This window comes from Silurus aristotelis (genome assembly GCF_946808225.1).
Source record: "Silurus aristotelis genome assembly, chromosome: 9".
Classification (NCBI taxonomy): domain Eukaryota; kingdom Metazoa; phylum Chordata; class Actinopteri; order Siluriformes; family Siluridae; genus Silurus; species Silurus aristotelis.
This window is the reverse complement of record NC_139582.1, coordinates 27,777,776-27,801,368: the sequence shown is the minus strand read 5'-3', so window position 1 is coordinate 27,801,368 and position 23,593 is coordinate 27,777,776. Positions and strand designations below refer to the sequence as shown.

General features: G+C 45.3%; 1 protein-coding gene and 1 long non-coding RNA gene across 4 annotated transcripts in view; one reads left to right on the top strand and one right to left on the bottom strand.

The window, feature by feature from the left end:
• The window catches only part of LOC310731239, a 34,444-nt gene extending 18,840 nt beyond the window's left edge, over positions 1-15,604 (bottom strand). Inside the window, exons 1-2 of the long non-coding RNA XR_014535114.1 lie at positions 15,475-15,604; positions 419-558 (exon numbers count right to left, since the gene is read on the bottom strand). This is a non-coding gene — a long non-coding RNA (uncharacterized lncRNA). The remainder of the gene's footprint in view (positions 1-418; positions 559-15,474) is intronic.
• Positions 1-23,593, top strand: part of zranb3 (zinc finger, RAN-binding domain containing 3) — a 59,912-nt gene that overhangs the window by 20,107 nt on the left and 16,212 nt on the right. For all 3 annotated transcript variants that reach the window (XM_083550635.1, XM_083550633.1, XM_083550634.1), the window contains 12 exons: positions 1,969-2,088; positions 4,065-4,184; positions 4,712-4,891; positions 6,259-6,423; positions 6,619-7,015; positions 9,740-9,919; positions 11,280-11,386; positions 13,132-13,233; positions 13,466-13,608; positions 15,519-15,656; positions 18,055-18,370; positions 21,981-22,112. In XM_083550635.1, the coding sequence (XP_083406761.1) occupies positions 1,969-2,088; positions 4,065-4,184; positions 4,712-4,891; positions 6,259-6,423; positions 6,619-7,015; positions 9,740-9,919; positions 11,280-11,386; positions 13,132-13,233; positions 13,466-13,608; positions 15,519-15,656; positions 18,055-18,370; positions 21,981-22,112 (2,100 nt within the window). The remainder of the gene's footprint in view (positions 1-1,968; positions 2,089-4,064; positions 4,185-4,711; positions 4,892-6,258; positions 6,424-6,618; positions 7,016-9,739; positions 9,920-11,279; positions 11,387-13,131; positions 13,234-13,465; positions 13,609-15,518; positions 15,657-18,054; positions 18,371-21,980; positions 22,113-23,593) is intronic.

Here is a 23,593-nt window from a genome sequence, read left to right as displayed (position 1 = left end):
TCGTGCAAAAGGGCTGAAGTTATTCTGTTGCTAGTGCCTGTTTCAGAAACTCTCAGGATTCTTACACTGAATTGATACAGGACGGCGCAGAAAACAAAAAACATCGAAGAACAGCAGAGACTGAGATCAAAACTCAGAAGAAAAGCACCTCCGAACGCACAACACACCAAGAATAAGCAGAATAAGACTTCAAAAGAGCAACAGGAATGAAGATTTTTGGAAAAGAGCAGATGATATGTTCATCACAGGTTGAATAAAAACTAAATTGTCCTTAACCTAACCTAACTCCTGAAATAATAATAATTCATTTTCCCTGGGAACCGTGCCCTAATACAGACATGCCCCAGACGCTGGAACGTGTGATCGGAACGTGGCCCCGCCGCTGTACCCCGAGCGCACTCTCTGCTTCCTTACGTACCTTAGCAAATCAGACCTCATGCTGTCGAACCCCTCCGATGACCACCATGGCAACCAGAGCTCCTGATGCCATTGCCATGGGAACACACTGCAGTAGGAGGCCAGTGACCTTTTCAGTCTCCTGAAGTCTGTGCAAAGATTCTGCAAAAAAAACAGCTTACAGTGTGTATTCAATTAACTTATACGCCACCAACAAACAGCAGAGGGAATGGGGACGTGTATATAAAAAATAGTAAATCAAATGGGTTTCTACTGATAGGTGAAGCTCCTCCCTTATGCTTCTCATGGCAGGTTCCTTTGACTATTAACCACATCTTGTTGGATTGTCATTTTTACGACACTGCTTGGAAACGCTTTTATTCATGCTTACAATGGACTTTTTAAACTGCATTGTTTTATACAGCAGTTTAAATGTTATGGATTGAGGCCATCATCGACTATGATCCTGAAATCATTACGAGTTTAGTCCACATTTTATGTCACATTGAACATAGGAAAGAAAGGGTTTGTGTCTCAGTGCTCGCTGAATTGAACTGCTCTCGCTCATGTCCAATAAAAGGCCTTTTGCTTCGCACACTATTCACGGCGACTCGTTTTCGAGGACTTGCACTACACTCGCTGACCTTTTGATCTCCGTTTGGATGCCGCTTTTTTTTTTTTATTTAGTTCATTTTCAAATCGCTGTCATTTCGTCATTTGTGCATACGCTAGGGTTAACGTCGCGTGGTCCCAGGCGTCGCATAAAAATAAACAGGATTGTAATGCTACTACGACTACTATTTATTTATAAGTACAACCAGGAACCCGGATAAAAAATCCAGACAAACGGTGCCCTTTCACCGGGTATAAGTAGCTCATTACGCAGGTACACACTATTAGCGGGGACACGGACACATCCTGATAGATTAATTATTTCCGAAGTGCTCGCGTGAGTGAGCATACGGGTCACAAGTCGTCCTCCCTCCTGGGCCTTGTGATCCCACCTTCATCACATCTATTGATTTGTTTCCACTCGAAGTTTGCTCGCTGTTTACCTTTCATATCTGGCCCCCTCCGGGGGTGGGGGGGCCGGTGGGGGGGATTATCGAGAGAGAAAAATTAAGTAGTATCATGGTCGCATTAGACAGTGTCCCTCTTTTTGTGAAGTGCGAATTCCCAGCCAGCACGAGTGAGCCAAGCATGGGTATTTTTACCCCAACAGCATCTGCTCCCAATTATCTGAAGGCTAAGGCTTGCGCGCACACACACACACACACACACACACTGGAGAAGAATTAATGCCGCTTCACAGGGAGCAGTTTTGGATACCAATTAAAAAGATGTGAAAAAGACAAAAACTAGGCTGTAATAACAAAAGTGGAACGGCGCTCGTTCAATAAAAAAAGCGCCGACTTTACCCGCTAATGATCGCGCTTAATGCCGCAGTCTGATTATCGCCCGGAATAATCCCGCGAACGAGCAGCGTAAACCTCAGCCTTACTCGAGAACGAACGAAGCTGTGCCAGATGCGCTTCGAGTCACTGAATATTTCCTTCCTCTTCCCTTCCGCAGGCGGGAGCAGTGAAGGACTACATAAAGATGATGCTGGAGACGGAGCAGCTCAAGTTTTTGGTCTTTGCACATCACCTCAGCATGCTGCAGGCGTGTACCGAGGCTGCGATCGAGGCCAAGGTACCTTGTGTCTGTGTGCGGATGCATGCACGCACCCTCCTGTTCCACTCATCAGCCTGACATTCAAGTACACACCTGTTCTATTATGTGTGTGTGTGGGGGGGTGTCTTTGGGTGTTGGGGCGTTTGTATCGTCAGTCCCTTTAAAATTGGATTCAAACTTTAATTGCAAATTAATTTTAATTCCACCCTGCAACAAACAGAATCAACATTAAAGACTTCAATGGCTGTAAAGGCAGCAATCAAGGAAAATCAAAGTCACTAAGCAACAATAATAATTGGGAGACAGAATGGGTTTGGGGGGTGGGCAGCAATTCGTGTGTCTTGGGACTAATATTGAATGACTAAAAGCAGATCATCGCATACTAAATGCTCGAATGTCACTACAGAATAATCGAGAAATCTCAGACTGTGTCTGTAGAACGAAGGGAAACGGCGAGCTGGGCGTTTTCTGCCGCAGGTGTCCTCACTAGGCTCGTGCTTGGTTTTTTTTTTTTATTTCTGTCCACGCTAAGGCACCATCTTGGCCCCGAGTTATGAAAGTAGCTACACGCAGAGGGAGAGAGAAGTACTACCACATTTGTACGCATGTATATACATTTAGAAATGCACACCAGCATGCAGTGTGTGTGTGTGGAGCAAGTATCATTATTGTACACTGTTCAGACAGCTCTCTTCATCAAACACTTAAAAAAAAAAAAAAAAAAAAAAAAAAAAAACCCTTCCAAACTTTTCCCAGCCAGACTGATTTTCACGTCATTTCCAACCGCTCCCCACTTCTCTCTGAGTGAGAGGGGTGTGAGAGAGAGCGAGAGAAAAGTGTGTGTGTTTGTGTGATGACACCTCTTGGTGTGACCGCTCTCATTATCCTTTAAGATTTCGTAACTGCCAATTAGCACGAAAGCGCCCAAAAAAAGAAGTGTTCGTACATATGGCAGGGGGGGGGTTACTCAACTGACCAAACGAAGTGGCAGAGAGGTCAAATTATATACCCTGTCCCACCTTACCAACACCACAACTCATCCTGTACCCCAACTGACTCCTCTTCCCCCCCTTACAGCAGGGGATAGTTGTTAGGTTGGACAAGAGGAGCATTTGAGGGATAGGATGATTTGGGTTGGTGGAAGGGGGACAGGGGATATAAATTCGGACAGGGTCGGTTGGGTCTGGGGGTAAGTGGGGCAGGGGGTAGTTGTAAGGTGGGACAAGAGGAGCATTTGAGGGATAGGATGATTTGGGTTGGTGGTGGCAGGGCAGGGTATATAATTAGGGACAGGATAGGTTGGGTCTGGGAGTAAGTTAGGCAGGGGGTGGTTATAAGAGGGTGGTGTGCAGTTGGGGGCAGTATGAGTTGTGGTGGTGGTGAGGGAGAACAGGATGAGTTGGGTCTGGTGATAAATTGTGCAGGGTGCTGCTGAAAGGGAGGATGAGGAGTCAGTTGGGGTACAGGATGAGTTGGGTGGTAAGGGGGGACAGGGTATATAATTTGGGGGAGGATGTGTACAGGAAGTGTAGCAGGGTCAGGTTGTTACAGGGTGCAAGGGGCAATTGGAAGACAGGATGAGCGAGTGGTGAGGATAGATGCGGGGTGTCTGGGGGTAAGTGGGTACATTTTGGGAACAGAAGGAGTTGGGTATGATGGACAGGTGGAACAGGGTATATAATTTGGTACTGGGGTGTGTTGGGTCTGGGGGTATGTGGGGCAGGGTGTGGTTGTAAGGGTGGACCAGGAGGGGAGGTGGGAAAAGGTGTAGAACTGGTAGAAAGATTGTGTTTGTTTAACTGAAATTTGATGAGGTGTTTGGAGAATTCACTATAAGAAGTAGATTATTCCAGCGATTGTTCTATTTTACTGCTGGAGGTTTGTCGACTGGCAGAATGAGACCCAGAGGCACAAATCAACACGTAGAAGCCGAATCTCATCACCCCCTTATTTAGAAGCTTGAAGGTGTGAGTGTGATGTTTTCCGTCTGGCAGGCCGCTTATATCCGAATCGATGGCAGCGTTCCTTCTGCCGAGAGGATCCAGCTGGTCCACCGCTTCCAGAACGATCCAGAGACTCGAGTGGCTATTCTGAGCATCCAGGCTGCGGGACAGGTACACGCCAGCACGTCTACAGACTACACTTTCTTTTTTCATGTCCCCCCCCCCCTCTCACTTCATTAGCACCGTTTTGTCTTCCGCAGAACCTAGCACCTTCGTGCTAATTAGTTATGAAATATGTTTATAGAGCAGGGGGCGTATTTTTATCTTGACTGTCTGGCCGTAATAAAAGTTCTCCGGCGTTTAAGGCCTTTTGTGCGTCATGTGTTGTTGTGACTAAGTGTTTTTTATTCCAGGAGAAAAGTGTTTCGACACCGCGTCTTCACACTCCTACGTGTTCACCGAGGCTCGACTTAATGAATAAATGACCCAGACACAGAAATAATCACTGCACTATAAGGATAAAGGATAATGGCTCTGTCCTGAAAGCTGCTGTTTTACGTCTGTCTAGCGTTCATGCTTTCTAAAAGAAAAAGGTCTCGAAGCCTAGAATCTGTCCTAAAACTAGTCTTTTGTACTCCAAATGTTTCCTCGTCTATGCAATATATCCTAAAATTCTAAAAGCGAGCATTCGTTTCCAGGGCCTCACCCTGACCGCGGCGTCTCACGTGGTGTTCGCCGAGCTCTACTGGAACCCGGGGCACGTGAAGCAGGCGGAGGACCGAGCGCACCGCATCGGCCAAACCTCCTCAGTGCACATTCACTACCTCATCGCCAAGGGCACGTTCGATATGGTCATGTGGGCCATGCTGAACCGGAAGGTGGGTTGGATGAACGGACGAATGAGACGTCGGTACTCTAACGTTCAGATAACGTTTTAACAGTCCTGGCTGTATTTTGACGTAACATTGGCTTCGTTTATTCATATTTGACCCAAGGCGGCTGCCGTGCAGACAGACGGTCGGTTTAACCCCCTTGTCCTTTTTTTTTTTCTTTCCTAACAGCATGCGTATCCTCAGAGTACGCAATACTTGACTTTTAAATAGTGTACAGTTAAACTTTTTAATAGAAACATTTCTGAATTGGAAATGAATGTTTAAAAAAGAAAAGTCTTCATTAATATTAATGCTTGTGTTTTATTTTATTTATAATTAATTTGGTTAATTTTAAAATCAATTTTTTTGAAGATTACCTTAAGATTTTTATATGAATCAATTCACACGAATACACTACGCATATATAATATTTTATAAAATAATATAAATGAATATAAATGTAACATTTGACTTTTTTCTTATTCAATTTTTTTCTCGGATTAATATGAAACTTGATTTATAATTTTCATTCAAAATAAAAATTCCCGCCATGTGTTAAAACACCAATTGTGACTTATCGTATAATCTCGCGATGCCCATCTGAATTACAAATGTAGTTTGAAGAGCGCGTCACGTATTCATAGCAGCATTCTTATCCGTATTATATACACAATATTTAAATAAATAAATAAAAACACGCCCTGTCCCATGTTTGCGGTTCCACCTGATGGCACTGTTTAGAAGCATTTTCTTTCATCTTGTCTGAAGGTATAATTACAGCCTGCTTTATGCCAAAAAAAATAAATCCCGTTTTAATCTGCCGAGATAACGGGCGAAAAAGGTCGAAAAGCGATTACGCGTTCCCGTAAGACACTTTACCGGATCGTTACGTAGCAGCAGCGAGCGCCGAATTTACATTTGCGCCTACTTATCTGGCAGAGGCTTTTATCCAAAGCGAATTACGCACAAGGAGGAATGCAATTGGAGCGTATCATATCGCCGAGTGTCCAAGTGCGTCTGAACTCAATCCGTAACTCCTCTTGAAGCGGATTGGCCAAATTAGTCTGTATAGTTACTAAGCATTAAAAAAAAATGTCCCTAGATTCCTAAACAGCATTCAACAAGCGTTCCATGTAAACAACTATTCCTTTTTAGTTTTAGATCAGCAATAATACACTGTACAGACAAAAGTTTGTGGACACGTCGATATGAGATTTTGCGCTGTCCGGTTCCGCTAGGGCTCTACAGCAGGCCACTCCAGATCTTCCACCCCGACCCATTACAGGGACATGATCTAGAAGTGTTCCTAATTAGATCTACTTCAGGAGGCCGTGTGTTTGAGAACCAATGACCGATTTGCTGTTATTGATCAGGAAAGCGTGACAGGAAGTACACTGAACGGAAGGAAGGAATACCTGAGAGCGGAGGAGGCGGATAAGGAGAAATGGGATTTTCTGAACTTCGCTCAGGCCTGGACGCCGAGCGACAGCAACGTCGGCGATGCCGCGGACGAGAAAGACGGCGTCTTCTTCTCGCACGTAAGTCTCCATGTGTCGCCCTCCTGTGCTCTCTGGACTCTAGACCTGCCGATGAGACAGCGGATCACGTGACTGCAATTCTAAAGACGTAATAGGGACCATATGTTTGCGTTATTATTCACTGAAACTCGTCAATGTTCCTGTACGTGCACATGACAATGATTTCCCTCATTCCCATTTCGTTTCCACTTTCAGTTCGAGAAAGACAAACAGCACGACATCCGCAACTTTTTCTCCCCCGCCTCGGACAAAAAGAGGAAGAAAACGGACGACGCGTCCATCACCAGCTCTCCGCGTACACCTTCACGAGAGCAGCGGGGAACCAATCAAAGCCCCCATTGCCGCAGCCCTGATTCAGCCAATCAAGAGGAGGATTTTCGTCCCCAGGTGAAACGTTTGAAACAGGCCTCTCCATTGTCTCGACACGGGGGGAAGCGAAGTCCCACGATGACTCTCACCACACCACGCGGGCTCTCGGCAGGACCTCAAACCCCCCGCCACAGCCAGAGGTGGAGCTGCCCGCTCTGTACGTTCTCCAACAGCGGCCTGCTGCTGCGCTGCGGAATGTGCGAGACGCCGCGAGCTCAGAAAGGTACGCACACGCACACGCAAGTACTCAGCATCACATGACCATTCATATACAGTAATGATGCGTCTTTGCTTCGCCTGGAACGTTTCCATAATTAAAAGAAATTTGTTCCCTTAAACGAGCCGTAAACACAAAACTGCAAAGAAAAAAAAAAAAGGTGGCTCGGTTTTCTCAGAATTGCCAAGTCCATCTCATTAACCCTTCCTTCCCTATAACATGACATCTGGCATCCAGGAAGTGCTTCTCATGCAGCATCACATCTCATGCTGTCTGCCCTCTTCCACATACATGAGCTGACAGATGCAGGATAACGTCATACTGACTGATGCTTGTCCGATGATGAACATCTGTATTTAGTTTTGCGTGTTTTTTTTTTTTTTTTTTTTTTTTTCGTCCCGCAGATTTTTTGTCTTTTTTATATTTAAAGTTCAGGCACAGTGACACGTCAGTAGAGAAACTATAACTCAAGACTATGTTCTCCCCTCAGGCTCTTAAAATAGAAAAAAAAAAAAAAAAACACAATATGGACCATCAACCTCAAAGCAGGACAAAAACGTCATCTCTGCTCTGCCCGCGAGACATATCGCCCGTCACGTCCGCTCCCCTTCTCGCACTTATATTCAGGTGTTCTAGTTTCTCTATTTCTGGTTTGGGAGCTCACACTTCAGCGAGATTCTACATTTGTCCGAATCGTCGACCATTCCTATAGGCTTCTGTTAATTACAGTGGCCTACATGCAGAATGGATGCATGTACATTTGTCTCTTCTGGATAATTAATAATTTTTTTTAAACAGGTTTGCTTTTATCCTCATACATAAACACTTCGGCCGTGCGTTAGAAAGTCAGAAGGCACCTCAGTAAATTGATTGCCGTCTGTTCCATATTGAATTGCAGCGCATCATTTTCCTTTGCACCGTATTGCGCTGAATTGAACCGAAATCTGCACTGCATCTTAAATGTATCGTGGGCGATGCATCGAGATCAAGCATCAGCCTCAGTTATGTACACGGACACACACAGACATGGCCTTGACCCCCCCCAGGAGTCTTTAATAAATGGTGATCAGTATGAGGAAGTACACTGTAATATATGTTACACTACATAATTTAGCAAAACAGCGGTTTTGATACGAAAAAAATACGGTTGCCATGCAAAACGTATCGCTATCGTAAGATCAAAAAATCGTTAGTGGAACCGCCGTAACTCGGGGACTACCTGTATATAAAATCCTTCTGTAGTACTGAGGAATAATGATATCCTCAGGGACTCGAGCACTTGGGCCTCATTTCAAACTGCAGACATGGTTCATAATCCCAATGCTAAATGAACGGTGCGGATATAACAGTCCGGTTTAACCCCGGACTCTTTTGTCTCGTCTGAGCATCGGCAGCACGAACGCACAGGTGACATTTCGGCAGCTCGGTGCGAGGTTGACCTTTGACTGAGTGAAAAGGTGCGAGGAGAGGTGAAAGAGGCACAGAGGGAGGCAGAGGCAAATAGCGAGAGGAGAAAAGAGGCCACAGTGTGAAGTGGCTATTGATTATGAATATCGAGCCACTACCTGTCTATCCATTCAGATAATCAAGCCACAGGTGGTGTCATGCAAATATGTGTGTGTGTGTGTGTGTGTGTGTGTGTGTGTATCTAATATATATATATATATATATATATATATATATATATATATATATATATAGAGAGAGAGAGAGAGAGAGAGAGAGAGAGAGAGAGAGAGAGAGAGAGAGAGAGAAATCACACACAGCAGCAGCAGCATAGATTAGAAAGAAGAGGGACATCATGTTTTTCCCCTCCGTGTAGGACATGTCTCTGGAACAGCATTCTTGGTAACCAATCACTGCAGTTTCCAAGAAAGCAATGCTGGTATGTGTAGCTTCCTCTCACATCTCTCGGCTAGAAACATTTTTTATGAAGTTATTTCCGTCCCTAGGAAACCAAGAGAGAAAGATGGAAGCCGCGAGAATGAGACCTGGAAAGAGATATGCAGGAACCGAGAGGTAGAGAGGGTGAGACGCAGCAAGAGACACGACACCGGCATAGACACAGGCCGAGTCTCCAAGAGAGACAGAGATGGAGCGAATGAGGAACTGAAAGAGCGGAGGACAGAGACAAAGAGAACGAGGACCAGTGGCGGAGACTGTGCGTGAGAGAGATGAAGGACAAAGAGACAAAAAAAGTTAGAGAAGAGAATAAAAAAAAAAAAGAGCGACACGAGTGAGAGGAGTGAAGACGGGATCAAACGAATCCTTTTCCAGGCTCCGAAGTCGCATGCGGAAGACGAGTGAAAGATTTCTGAAAGGAAATGAAAGAGTAACGCTGCTCTCAATGAGCTCGTCATCTTTTTTTCTCAGCGTGTCTACGCTCTGCCGTATGGACGACCCACACTGTGCATTAGACAGACTTGAAGCCCATCCTTCACACACACACACACCCACACACACACACACACCCACACACACAGCATCTGTTCCACGCTCAGTCTCGATGTACTAACAACTCCAACATTAATTATGGCCCAAATGTTATTCATGACTGCTGCCAGAACAGTGTCTGTGGTCTGTGGCAAATCGGTCCAAATCTCATGAGCGAAATATTATATATAAATAAAATAACCTTTTATGACTATGCCCAGAGCTGCTTACTGTATAAATCTACAATTTTTGCTTTATTATTTTACCCCCTTTTCTCTACCTCCTTTCCTCCCTCAGCTCACAGCCCCCCTGCGCCTCCCTCCCCTTCCGCCTCTCTCTCCGTCTCCAGCCCCTGCCTCACTCTTCCTGACTCGGAAGAAGACGACAGCACTCCCAAAACACCGAGCCATGCGGGAAAGAAAGAGGAAGGAAAGGATCCAGGACCACACGGAGATCCTGCAGACACTCCTTCCAGGGGTAAGTTTAGTTCACACTAGTGAAACCCATCCCCGAGATTCATTCGGGGGTTCACGTCACGTATCCGCACGAGATCGGCACCGCATGCCGTCAGCCCGGTGACCAGACTCCGCCCACAACAATCAGCACCTCAAAAAAAAATTTGAAAAAAAATAGAGGTCCATGCCAGAAGATGGACTGGATACTTGAAATTGCCCCGTGTTTACATGATGCCCCGTGAATCCACAGTGAATCAACATGCCACATTCATGAATTCTTGAGGATCGCTTGAAAGTTCACTACAGATATACGCAGGATAAACAGCCTCCTAAAAATTTAATGAATTAAATCTGCAGCAGTACAAAAAAAAGTCCTTTATATATATATATATAATATGTATATATCCTGCTGCATTCTCCATGATAATGAGAAAATGTGGTTTTGAGAAAGAGGGAGAAAACAACACACACCAACCCCCAGCACACGCACTGCAGCAGCCAGCTGCATGTCGAGTCCTAAAAATAACCAGCTGTTTTTGTTCTGAAACCCTGCGTTTTCACACTTTGACAGCCCCGTGTGTGGTGTCGTTCCCTCCCGAGGAGCGGCTGTCTTCTGCAGTGAGCTGCAGCTAATGGCTGGGCATCGGCCACACAGACACGTCTATAGCAGTAGTTTCTCCAGCAGATACGACGAATCGAAACGCTCGTTTATTAGCATATACGCGGCAGGTGTCAGTCATGGATCGGGTTTTACAATATCAAAGGATGCTCGAATCGGAACTCAAAACTTGTGCAATGGTTAGAACAGTGTTGCCTGGATTTTTCACCTTTTTTTTTCCTTTTCAAAAAGCTAAGAATAAGGATTGAGAGCTAGTGTTTAAACGATCAAATCAATCAGTGAGGGTTTAGATTTTTCGGGAATTTTTTGTAAATGTTGTTCTTTTTTTTTAAACTCGAACCCGAATTTTCAGAACGGGGCTGTATTGCATTTTCCCTCTTTCATAGAACGTTACATAAGTGCCGTCGGAGCCCCGGCGTACGATTGGTCGACCAACGGTGGCGACTTCTGGTGGTGGAAAGGTTTACAGAGCGCATTCGGCGTTTCTATAGTAACCCGGTGTACAAAAGCGTGCTGATTTTCAGGACCTGATTGTAGTCCTTCACGGCCAGGAGAGGTGTACCGGCGCGCCCTGTGGCTAAAAATCTCCCTACTGTTAATGAACAAGAGGATGAGGGACGAGCTGGCGGATGAATACAGCGCTCATCTCGTTATTTATTTATTTCTTTATTTTCCCTTTCCCCCTCCTTCCTTTCCCTCCCTGCTGACCTTTTCTTGATTGAGGCACAGGCAGTAATGATCATCCCTCCTTCTCCCCCTGTAGCTAATGATGCCCGCGAGTCGGAGAGCGCAGACGACTCTCTGCCTGTGTATGACAGCCTGAAGTTCTGCGCCAGCAAAAATACTGATAGGATCTACATTTACAGCAAGGTAACACACACACACACAAGTGGGCAGGCTCATTTAGCAATAGTGATTCCTCTTTACACTGAGAATCCGATCCAGACCAGATTAATGAGTTCGGCTGCGTTTTCTCTCCACTCTCTCGACAAAATGAAACGAAATTGCGCGCCGCTTTTAAACGCCGGCAAATACGAGCGTGAAAAGTCCCCTGGTTGACTCAGATTGAGAAATATTAGCGGAGTTAGATATTTAATAAGACCTTCTCCTCTGGCTATTTGGGCTCGGCAGTGATGGATGATGCGGCCACGGGCAGAGCCTGGTGCGGCGGCGGGTGTGAGGGTGTGAGGCTAGAGCGAAAATGAATGACTGAGAATGAGAAATAGTGAGACAGGCGAAGGGAGGGAGGGAAGAAGATTATGCAGCAGGTATAACATCTGATAATAACAAAGGAAAGCAAAGCTCCACAGACAGTGTAACGTCCTTAAGTTTTCGCGCAAGGAAGTGTGATCGGATCAGCTTGCGCTAATTCACGCCATCAGACTCGTGTCGGGATCTCGGGACGCAGGGTTTTAACTCGGGGAAAATATTTTCACGCGAATTAGAGACTATTTAGCGATTCATACTAAACACAAAGACTCAAGTGTTTCAAGTGACAATAGGGAAATTTCACACAGGGAGGACTTGTGTGTCGGTGTGTGTGTGTGTGTCGGGGTGTGTGTGTGTGTGTGTGTGTGTACGCCGAGTTCATGTCTAAACCACACACATCCACCTCAGGGCCCTGGTATCGCCAAGCTGCCACTATAGGGGACCCTTGAGCAAGGCCCTTAACCCTCTGTGCTCCAGGGACAATGTATCATGACTGAGAAAGAATTTTAATGTGCTCTGAAGTACATGTGACAAGTATAAAACAAAGCAAAGCACAATAAAATACACTATGGACAAACGTTTGTGAACACCTGATCATAAAGGGGATACGTGATATTTTCTGGACGTCCTATTCAGCATTTAGTGCCCATTTAGCTAGACTGGATCGTACTTACAGATGACCGGATCATCGAGCGATAGTTTTTCAAATGGAAAAAACCCCAAACATAACGGTTACAAAAACCCCCCAAAAAAGAAACAGTACTGAATCATGAAAATGTGCTAAATAAAATAAATATGAATATATGAATTATATTCATAAATCTAGAGAAAAATAAGATTCATTCATTCTGAAACAAAAATTTTAACTAACAATATATAAAAACAGTTACATCCAAAAAAAAACCAAAAAAAACCCACTTCAAATAAATTAACGTGGCATCAGCATTTCGCCACTAGAGGCCTATCTCGTACTGTAAAACGCAACCCGGAAAAACTATCGGTATGAATTTTTGCCGATAGTTCTAACAATTAGCTGTCGATGCCGATTAATCAGAAAAAATAAATCGGTCAACTTCTGATAATAATCTCCACTCTTCTGGGAAGATGTTTACACTAGATTTTGGATTGTGTTTGTAAAGCCTGTGGTGCCAATTCATTGGTCAATAGGGTTAAGGTCAGAGCTCTATAACGAGAACTTCCACTTCATGTAAAGCATATCTAACCTCCAGTGAGCATCAGTTCTACACCATGCTGATGATCAGAGGAGAACAACCAGACTGGATTGAGATCTCAACCACTTTTTACACCAGTGATGAGCAGAAAAGCATCTCGATTGATGCTGGTTAGTTCCCTTTACTTTTTGTTTTTAAGTAAAAGAGTGTGTGTGTGTGTGTGTGATATTTTAGGGTGGCCTCCCACTCAACTGCAACTTTGTTCCGTTGGATATCAGACTACAGAACTGGGATGACTTGCCTCCAGAGTTTAGTCACACTGAGAACCGAAGACATGTAAGTGTGTGTGTGTGTGTGTGTGTGTGTGTGTGTGTGTGTGTGTGTGTGTGTGTGTGTGTGTGTGTGTGTGTGTGTGTGTGTGTGTGTGTTTTAGGGAGAGATATATAAAATAACAGTGTATATCATGTGTACACTACTGTATATTACTGATACAGATGAACAATAATGTTGATCTGTGTGTGTGTGTGTGTGTGTGTGTGTGTGTGTGTGTGTGTGTGTGTGTGTGTAGTTGGTGCGTTTTGTGCGCGAGTGGAGCTTTCTGACTGCGATGAAGCAAAGGATGGTGAGGAAGAGTGGCAGAGTCTTTCAAAACCCCATGCTGCTTGTGGATGAGCTGATGCACACACAGCGCCGGCACAGTAGCACCAAGAGGCAGGAACAGACACACACACACACACACACACACACACACACAATATACTTTTGTCTTTTACTGTCTCTTATTTTTTGCATTTATGCCCCATTTCTCCATCTCTCTTTCCCCCCCCTTTTGCTCTCTTTATTGCTTGCTCTCTCTCTCTCTCTCTCTCTCTCTCTCTCTCTCTCTCTCTCTCTCTCTCTCTCTCTCTCTCTCCTTCCACATCTCCATCTTTCTTTCCTCCCCCTCATTCCCTCTCCATCTCTCTCTATCAAAATTCTAAATGTTCTCTTTCCCCATCTCTCTCCTTCTCTTTCCATCTCTTACTCCTCTCTCTATACAAATCTCTCACTCCTCTCTCTATACAAATCTCTCATCCCCCCCCCACTGTCCCTCTCCCCATTCTTCTCCTCCGTTTATCTCTCTCTCTCTCTCTCTCTCTCTCTCTCTCTCTCTCTCTCTCTCTCTCTCTCTCTCTCTCTCTCTTTTCTCCCCATATCTATCTTTCTCTTCTTTTCCCCCACTTTCCTTCTCTCTCTCTCCTTTCTCCCCCTCTTTCCCTCTCTCCATCTCTCTCTCATTTTCCCCCTTTCCCTCTATCTATCCCCCCTTTTTCTTTTTCTCCCTCTCCTTTAAAATTCAGGATTCTCTCTACCCTTTCTCCCCACTTTCCAATTCTCTTGCTCATCCCTTTCTCCTTTTCTTTCTTTCTCTCTCCTCACTCTCTTTCTCTCCCCCCCCCCCTTTTCCTTCTCTCTCCTTTCTGCCCCTCTGTCCCTCTCCATATCCCCCCACTCTCTCTCATTGCCCATCTGCTCACTTATAAGCGTACTTCCATTTCTTCAGCTCTGGCCTTGTCAGTCTTTTCTGTTCCTCCGTGTTTTTTCCTGCTCCGTCTCACTCTCTCTCACTCTCCCTCATTCTCCCTCTGTCAGTGTCCATTCTAGCTCAATCTTTCGCTCCATCTGTTTGCACTGCGTCCATCCACCAATGTTTATTTCTCCAATCACACGTTTCTCTTTCTCTCTGCCTCTCTTTCATGCCGCTGGCTGTCACTCTTAGTTGGATTTACCTGAAGTCGTCTCTGTGATTTTCTTTTGCCGAATTCTCTCTTTTACACACACACACACACACACACAAATAGTTCTTATATACACTAGAAGCCTGAAGACGGATCTTATGAGGCCATGTATATAAATAAGGGCTGCTGCTGGATCAGCACTTTGTTAATACAGGAGCAGGTTGATGTGACGATGTTAGAAAAATCTTAATAAATCAATACACTTTGATTTCTTTTGTGCAACATTGTAACAAAGCCGTGTTACAGAAACATCCAAATTGAGCATATACATTTTAAATGTTTAGGGGTTTTTTTGGTTATAAAATAAAAGCATGCAAAAATTTGTCATAGTACGGCCTCTGTGCCTTTCAGACTCAATAAAGGAGGCGTGGCCTCTGTGCCTTTCAGACTCAATAAAGGAGGCGTGGCCTCTGTGCCTTTCAGACTCAATAAAGGAGGCGTGGCCTCTGTGCCTTTCAGACTCAATAAAGGAGGCGTGGCCTCTGTGCCTTTCAGACTCAATAAAGGAGGCGTGGCCTCTGTGCCTTTCAGACTCAATAAAGGAGGCGTGGCCTCTGTGCCTTTCAGACTCAATAAAGGAGGCGTGGCCTCTGTGCCTTTCAGACTCAATAATGGAGGCGTGACCTCTGTGCCTTTCAGTCTCAATAATGGAGGCATGGCCTCTCAGGCTTTCAGACTCAATAAAGGAGGTGTGGCCTCTGTGCCTTTCAGTCCTAATGAAAAAGGCGAGACCTGGCCGTCTTAGTGATTGTGGCTAAATTTGAGGACAGACAGACAAGACAGATAGATAGATACTTACTTATATCCTTGGAATCCTTCCATCTCTCTTGTTTTTTGTCTCAGGTATCTCTCAAAGCAGGAAGTGGCTCAGACGTCCCTGAGTGCAGCTCAGAGAGAGGGAGGGACCGTACGCTCCATCAACAAGGACAACTCTTCCTCCTTGAAGACATTTATTATGAAACCATGCAGTCAAGCTGATAAGTATGTCAAATAAACACACACACACACACACACACACAGTCTACAAAGCACAGCATGATTATAATGACTGTGTATGTGAAGTGCCCTGACAGGTAGCTGTTGCATTGTCTAGCCAATGCTATTAAAACAAATAATAATAATTAGGGGACTGGATCAGATCTGCCGCCTTTCTGAGAACAGCGGCGACACCGACACGCTAGCGGCATGTTCGGAGCGTGTCGCGTCGACACGCAGCTTTACTGCGCCTCCCTTAAACACCTACCGGCCGCTTTATTAGACACGCGCACTCCATCGGTCCATCACGTGTCAGCGGTTGGTGGATTAATTAACTCGACAGTGCCACCGAGATGTTTAAATCCCCAAAAGCCCTGCTGTGCCTTTTCCCAAATAATAGCAAGTCAGCAGTGGTCCTGTGGTTTATCCGTTTCTCTTTCTAGCTCATTTCAATTCCAGGGGGGAAAAAAAAAAGATATTCTTCCAGTATGTTTTATATCTTTATAGTGTGAAAAAATATTTCAATCTGTCAGACATCATCCCCAAGTTATTCACTAAATCAGCAACGTATACAGTATACACAAGCGAAACGGACACCCCGCGAGCGCGCGCGCACACACACACTGTCAAGTCCACGACAGATTTTGAGATTATATGTGACAGCTGCTTACTATTCCACTAAGTTTGTTAGCGAAGCTCTGATCAGACACCTTCAGCTCCGCCGCACCGAGTTTCAGCTCCCCAGCTGATACACACCGCACTCGGTAGCATATAAATACACTTTCATATCCTTATTTACCTCCCTCTTTCTCTCCTCGCCTCTCTTTTATCATTTTCTCCGCCACACTCGCCACGACCGCACCCCAGGTGTGTCCAGACCCAAAAATTTAATGAAAGAATTAATGAGAATTTTTATATATATATAGAAAAATATAGATATATAGATATATATATTTATCTTGGCTTTCTGCTCATCATATTACTGCGTGGGTCTGGGCAGAGCAGGGACTGAAACCGACAGTTACATATTTATAAATTTGCAATGGTGGGCAAAAAAAATTGCACAGCACTCAATTTATTTCAAAAGCACATTTCCGTGTGTAATTATGTGTGTAGTGGTAGACTGTCTGGCCTTCTAAACCCTGTGTGTGTGTGTGTGTGTGTGTGTGTGTTGGGGAAAATGCTGGAGAATGCTTAGCACACAGGATAAGGGTTTAATCCAGCGCCTGAAAAGCAAACACGCGCACCCGCGCGCCGACGTTACCATGGAAACCGGGGAAAGAAAATTAGGACTCGCCAAGGACCGTCTGGGAGTTTTATTTATTTATTTTTATCATTAATATTATTTTGAAGCCAGTTAAAGGAGGGAAAAAGAGACACAGAGATAAAGAAAAAGTGCAATAGAGATGGATGGAAGAGAGAGAGAGAGAGAGAGAGAGGGAGGAAGGGAAAGAGGGACATGATGAACTGAAGAGGGGGAGAGATGTGTGTTTGCTGTGAAGCCCATCAGCGGTGGTTTTACAGATAAAGTTCAGCACCATAAGCACCTTCGCTCTTGGCGCAGAAAAGCCCCCAACAAGCACTCACGCTTTCGCCCACTCCCTCTCTCGCCAGCCCGCTCACTCGGTTTCTCGCCCGCCCACACTCTTACAGCTCTTACTAGGGCCTTGTTCAGTTGTACATCTTGATGGAGGACTGCGGTTTTAGCTTTTTAACACATAAAAAGGAGACAAATCCGAATCCAGATCAGCGCTTCGAGGACGCAGGATGGAAAAAAGCGTCGGGTGAAGACTGAAAGCACAGGTCACATGCTTCCTGTGATTTCGAACAACGCTCATCTAACTAAACTAACGATATATTAGGCGGAAGACGCGATACGAATTACCCCGATCAGGATGCAGCGCAATCCGGTTCCGATTCAACGCAACGCGATACGATACGATGCAATAGAAAAAAATTTAACAATAAAATACAGATTGACATGGCAGAGGTAGAGCTGCATCTTCCTGGAGACAGATGCAGCTCTACCTCTGCCATGTGAATCTGTATTCTGTGTGGTGCTGAGAGAACGCGCTCGGGAAACAGTTTAGGGAGGGTTTTTTTTTTCAACCAATCGCACGTATCTGGGATTGAGGAAAACAAACCAAAAAAAAAAAAAAAACAGTGGCAGGTTTGCGGCTCGAAATGCCTCGTTGAAGAGAAACAACTACAGTAACGTATTAACCACAGTAACAATTACTCTTTACAAATGTAGTGAGCAGAAAAGTATGTGAACAGAAGAAAGTCACAGTTAAAAATACAAATGCTGCTACAGGATCGCTGTAACCGGACCGTTAGATTGGTACGCCGCCCTGACCGCCAAGTTAAACCATACAAAGTACCCGTGCGCTTTCTGTGTATGCAGGGAGTCGGAAGCAGACACGGGATATTTGCAAGCCCTGGACGCGGGAGGCACGCCGCTCTGTTTGTCCTGCCAGAAACCCAGCGTGGAGACCTCGGGCTGGGCAGGCGGATTCTGCAGCGCTGGCTGCATGGAGGAGCTGCAGCTGCGCTCCAGCCGCGGCTACGCCCGCTCCCGCGTGCTTGAGACGGAGCAAGGGGTGTGTCAGAGCTGCGGCCTTAACGCGCGCCAGCTGTATCTGCGCGTACGGGACGCGCCGCACACACACCGCAAAGAGATTCTCGACAACACCTGGCTGGCACAGCTGCCTCTCAAACAGGTGAGTCTAAAACACACACACACACGTGCGCGTGTCTAATACGGAATCGAGAAGTTAAATAGCTAAGAGGAGGCACAACCTGAAAAGTATCGTGCAGATCCGATACAGAAAGAACCCGCAAATACAAGTAGTATCTTGGCGACAACACGAGTCCGAGCAAAGAAGAAACAAGGACCAGATTCATTCTACACGGTCACCTTGTTCCCGTCACTGTCATGGCTTGTTGTTAGGGGGGGCTTTAGCGCTTCCATAGGCCAACTTTTTAAGATGCTCCTGAGGCCAGGTTCAACTGGAAGGTCAAAACGAGCCTGGGAGAATCTTGTAGAAAAGGACCGTAGGCCTCTATGTGCTCCTCTGATAAGGAAGCTGGAGGTGAAGCGGTCATAGAGGTGACACAGGAGGGCTTGTCGAAGGCCTCCGAGTTTTTACAGTCTCAGCTCCTGAATTATTGATTTTGCCGGAGCCGTGAGCGTTGCCAGGATGATAAATCCACCTGGAAAGTAACTACGGTTCAGACTTCTATCAGGGCTTCGCCGTATGCTAATTCTAAGTCGGGCAGCTTAGCATTTAGAATCTCTCAAAAATCGAAACTTTAGATGGTTCTATGGTCCAGAGGTATGGCTTTGACACTGCTGGGGGTCCAGTTTTGCAGCCACTCTGCGTAGCATGAAAGAGTGAAAGGACTGAAATACAAGTTATTGTGTGTAAATCCAGCTTGCGTGGCAGACCCTACAATGCAAAGCACGTGTGAAAGGGGCACGTGGGTGACAAGAGACGACCCTGCGGTAGAATTCGACCCAGTGGAGAGAAATAAAAAGTAAATCCTTACCTTCACTCGGAGAGAACCGACTCGAAAAAGACGGATGGCACAGAGCTCCAAAACACCCACCAAGGTGGAAAAGATCAGCGGACTCGAAACCTCTATTGTGTACTTTCTTGTAGTATGATTTGGTTGCCAAGTATTGCCATATACACACGCTTACCTCTGCCTTATTCGTTTGTTCCCGATCTCTGTTTACCTTTAAAAAAAAAAAAAAAAAAAGGTTACAAATTGAATAGGTAAGAAAAACTCAATTATTGACCCTGATGGAATGTTATAATAAAATTCTGTAACCAGTAACACGCTTTAAAACAGAGCACAGTGCAGATCGTCACAAAGGTTTAAAAATATCTTCTCAGATAATTGATCATTTGGGGGGGGGGGGGGAATTGGGGGGCTACTCCTGTAGCACTCGACTCAAGTAGCTGTCTGATGGTTTTCCACTGAACTAGTGGATTTCTCCTCGCAGATAACGACAAAAGCATACTCTCACCTGCCACTTTTATAATACACTCATGCAGCAGCATTAAAATGTGCAAAAAAAAAAAAAAGAAATCATGCAGATACAGGTCAAGAGCTTCAGTCTCTTTTCACATCCAGTATCAAAATGGGGGAAGGTGATGGTGGTGGTTTTGGGGGGTGGGGGAGGGGGTCTTTGTGATCTCTAATCTTTGGTGCGGTTTATGCTAAATGAAATTCCGAACAAAACAACAGCTATTAACCAATCGTTAGTCGGACGGCGAGACTGCAAAAAAAAACTGCACCCTGTCAAACACGCAGCGATCCACCAATCAGGGCCGAGCGTGCACTTGGTGTATCTACTCATCAGCAACATACGGTTGAGCGTCAGTTTAACATCAAGCAGAACATTTTTCGAGAGGAATAAAGGATGAAGAAACTCCAGACTCTAGAAGTGAGGCTGAACCCAGCACAGAACCGAGATCTTCAAACCCAGAACCTTCTAGCCTCTTGCGCAGAACCCTAATCAAGCAGCGCCTCGTCTCATGGCCCACTTTCCACGTTGATTCAGCGCGAAAGCGATCGCCCGAGACCTTTCATTAAATACGCATTTGCCTAACGTTCCCTTTTACAAGCCGACTTAACTTCCGCCGACCGGGCCGCGTTCTGCCGGGACGCCCGCCGCAAACAGAGAAGGCAATAAAAGCTGTCCAGTTAGCGTGTAGGACCAATAACATCGCGGCCTCGGGCTTCAGCTCGGTCTTTCCAACCCACACACACACACACACACACACACACACACAATGCTGAAGGATGGAGCGGAGTCCCTGAAGGGTGCAGTGTTAACAGACTGCCTGGTCTGTCAGCTTGGCATCGATTTTTCCCACCGTGCACTGCTTCGAGGTGAGGGTTTGATTCCTGTTTGGCATTTCTGGCCGAGCCGGGGATCAATGAGAGACTTTTCGTATCTAGCTGGCCCTAAGCACTAAAGCCAGGCTTCTGATGTGCACACACACACACACTCATGCACACACACATATATATATATATATATATATATATATATATATATATATATATATATATATATATATATATATATATATATATACAGCAATGCTTAAACTGAAGCAGAGGATTTTTGGTAAAAAACAAGGTGTAGGAGGAGAGTGAGGGTGTGCGAGTGGAGAGAAATGGCTTGTATGTAGGTAAATGGGTGGGCATGTGGTTTGTAGGGGAGGTCTTGACTGTGTGTGTGTGTGTGTGTGTGTGTGTGTGTGTGTGTGTGTGTGTGTGTGTGTGTGTGTGTGTGTGTGTAGCAAAACTAGGCAAGTGACACAAGCGAGCCAATACCCGGGAATATCCTCATTGTATATTCCGAGATTTCCATCCTCCACGGCTTCCTATGGGATAATTATGGGATGGCTGCATTTCATCGAGGGAAGCGAATTGATTTCTTCAGTCGAACCCCAAACACCCCTTCCCTCCCCCTTCCCTCCCCCAAGGCGCGGGGCCTAAAAACAGCCTCGGCGAGCTGAAACGCGGGCGCTTTGGTTCGCCTTCCAGTTCAGCTCTCGCAGGACCCGGCGCTCTCGCTCGCCAGCCTTGATCTCGCTCTCTCCTCCATCGACGTTAAAGCTCCTCTGAAGCTCCCCGAGTCCCCCGCCGCTGCTCTGCGCGCCAAAAACAGCCCGCGGAGCAAGTCGGAGAAGGGGAACTACGCTCTTCGTAATCCCCTCGGGCTCAGCAGGAGCGGGTCATCTGAATATCGGCCCCGTTTCTTATTTCGGCACAAGCGAACCGACAATCAGGGCAAAAACAGGACACGAGCTCTTTGGGTATAGGATTCTCGATTCTGAGAAAGTCCTGTATTTGCCCATGAGTCTCTCTCAACTCTAAAACCTACCCGGAATCCAAACTTAAATCTCTAACCATGAATTCATTTTAAAACCGCGGCTAAAACACTTTGTCAACTTTTTATTACAAAAAAAATTTATATTAATACAAAACAATTCTATAAAAAAAAAAAAAAATCCAGACCAATTAACATAAAAAGAAATTATGATTAGGGGAATAAAGATGGTGTTTTTTTGTACAAGGCATCTGAGAACACGGTGCACTCAAAATCGGGAAATTGTAAAATCCACGTTCCTCGCCAGACTCACAGAGCTCGGGCTACGGCCATCTGTTCTTTTGGCTTGAGTGTGAAGAAATGCATCTAAGTCTCTAATCCTTTTCTTAACGAGTTCATCCTTGAATTTGTGTGTGTGTGTGTGTGTGTGTGTGTGTGTGTGTGTGTGTGTGTGTGTGTGTGTGTGTGTGTGTGTGTAGCTGAACGAGATGATCCGTCACCCGGTAGAGGGCCACTTCTGGCAGGTGGACCACATCAAGCCGGTGTACAGCGGAGGAGGACAGTGTCTCCTGGACAACCTGCAGACACTGTGCACCGTCTGCCATCGCATGGTATATAACACACCGAAAAATACTGCCTTACTAATATACACTGTGCAGGCAAAAGTTTGTGGACAACTTTTAGTCCTCATTTACTGTTCTACTAACCTTCACTCTTCTGGGAAGATGGATTTTAGAGTAGATTTGTGCTCAATCAAGTACCGATGTAGGGTGAGGTAAGTAGGCTTAGAGTGCAATATATCATGTTCAACCCATGTGGAGCAGATCTTCATGGTGCGCAGGGGCATTGCCATGCTGGAACAGGTTTAGTTGAAGTGAAAGGAACATTTACAATAGTGTCTGTAATTCTGGGGTAAGAACCACATGTGGCTGAAAAAGTCCTACTACAGTGAAATATGAAAGCAGGCATCAGGGCTGTTCGTGAAGAAACACAACTATCCATATATAAAGCAACAGCAGGGCTACGAATTGAACCGTCAAGCCGGCTGCATCTACAGAGGACATGATGGAGGGAGACACATACCATCCATTTCATTCTGCATGGTGTTCCAGACAGGGCTGATTCCAGAAACTGCTGATCTCCTACAGCAGGGGGTCTGTCTGCAGCTTTTTGTATACCACGGACCAAATCCGCAGACATTTTCCCCCCTAAGGTCTGGTAGAAGGTCTGGTACTGTCCTACATAAAATCATATTGTCACTCTTTACAACCATGGTGAGCAGAAAAGCAAGTCAAGTCAAATTTAAGGCTTTAAGACGTTTTTTTTTTTCTCCTTCAGCTTCAGCCAAATCACTATGTGCTGAAAGATCTGCAATTCCAGAACTTCTACACACAGCAAAGCACGTACAAAGAGCATTCCAGCTATTTCTATCCCTCGTATCTGCAGTTTACATAATGACAGAACTTTGAAAGAAACTTCCTGCTTCCTCCCTATTGAGATTGTGTTTTTGTTTAGTTTTTTATACTATTATTATTAATTGCCCGTGTGATAGGCATGCGAGATCGCTCGGGGCTAAATTATTCCCTTAATACTGCACTTTCTCTAGCAGGAGACGATACGAGGTCGGTTTCGGTCCGCCGTAAAGGCTCCTTACACCGCAAAGCCGAACAGTCCAGTGACAGTTTGGTGCGTAAACAATAACATTTAAACGAACCAGCTGACTTTCAGCAGTAACGCGGAACAATTACAACGTCTTCTTCGCGCCCAGGAGAATTCTTATTACGCGTAAAATTAGCCTTCTCTCTGAAAAAAGAAATCAAACAAACAAAGGGAGGAAAGCGGGACACCATTGGAGCCAAGTTTCCGAGTGTAAAATTCACGTGACCTCCATTATGATGGGAAACGAATGCAATTTTTTTTCTTCCGCTTTGGGATTAACCAAGACAAAAAAGTAATACGGAACTGGATCATAATGCAATTACATTCTGGGATTCCTGTCAGGCAGGAGCATGTAGATGATCTAAAATATACAAAAGTATTGGGACACCTGACTTTCCTCAGCCATATGTGGTTCTTTCCTTCATTACCTACA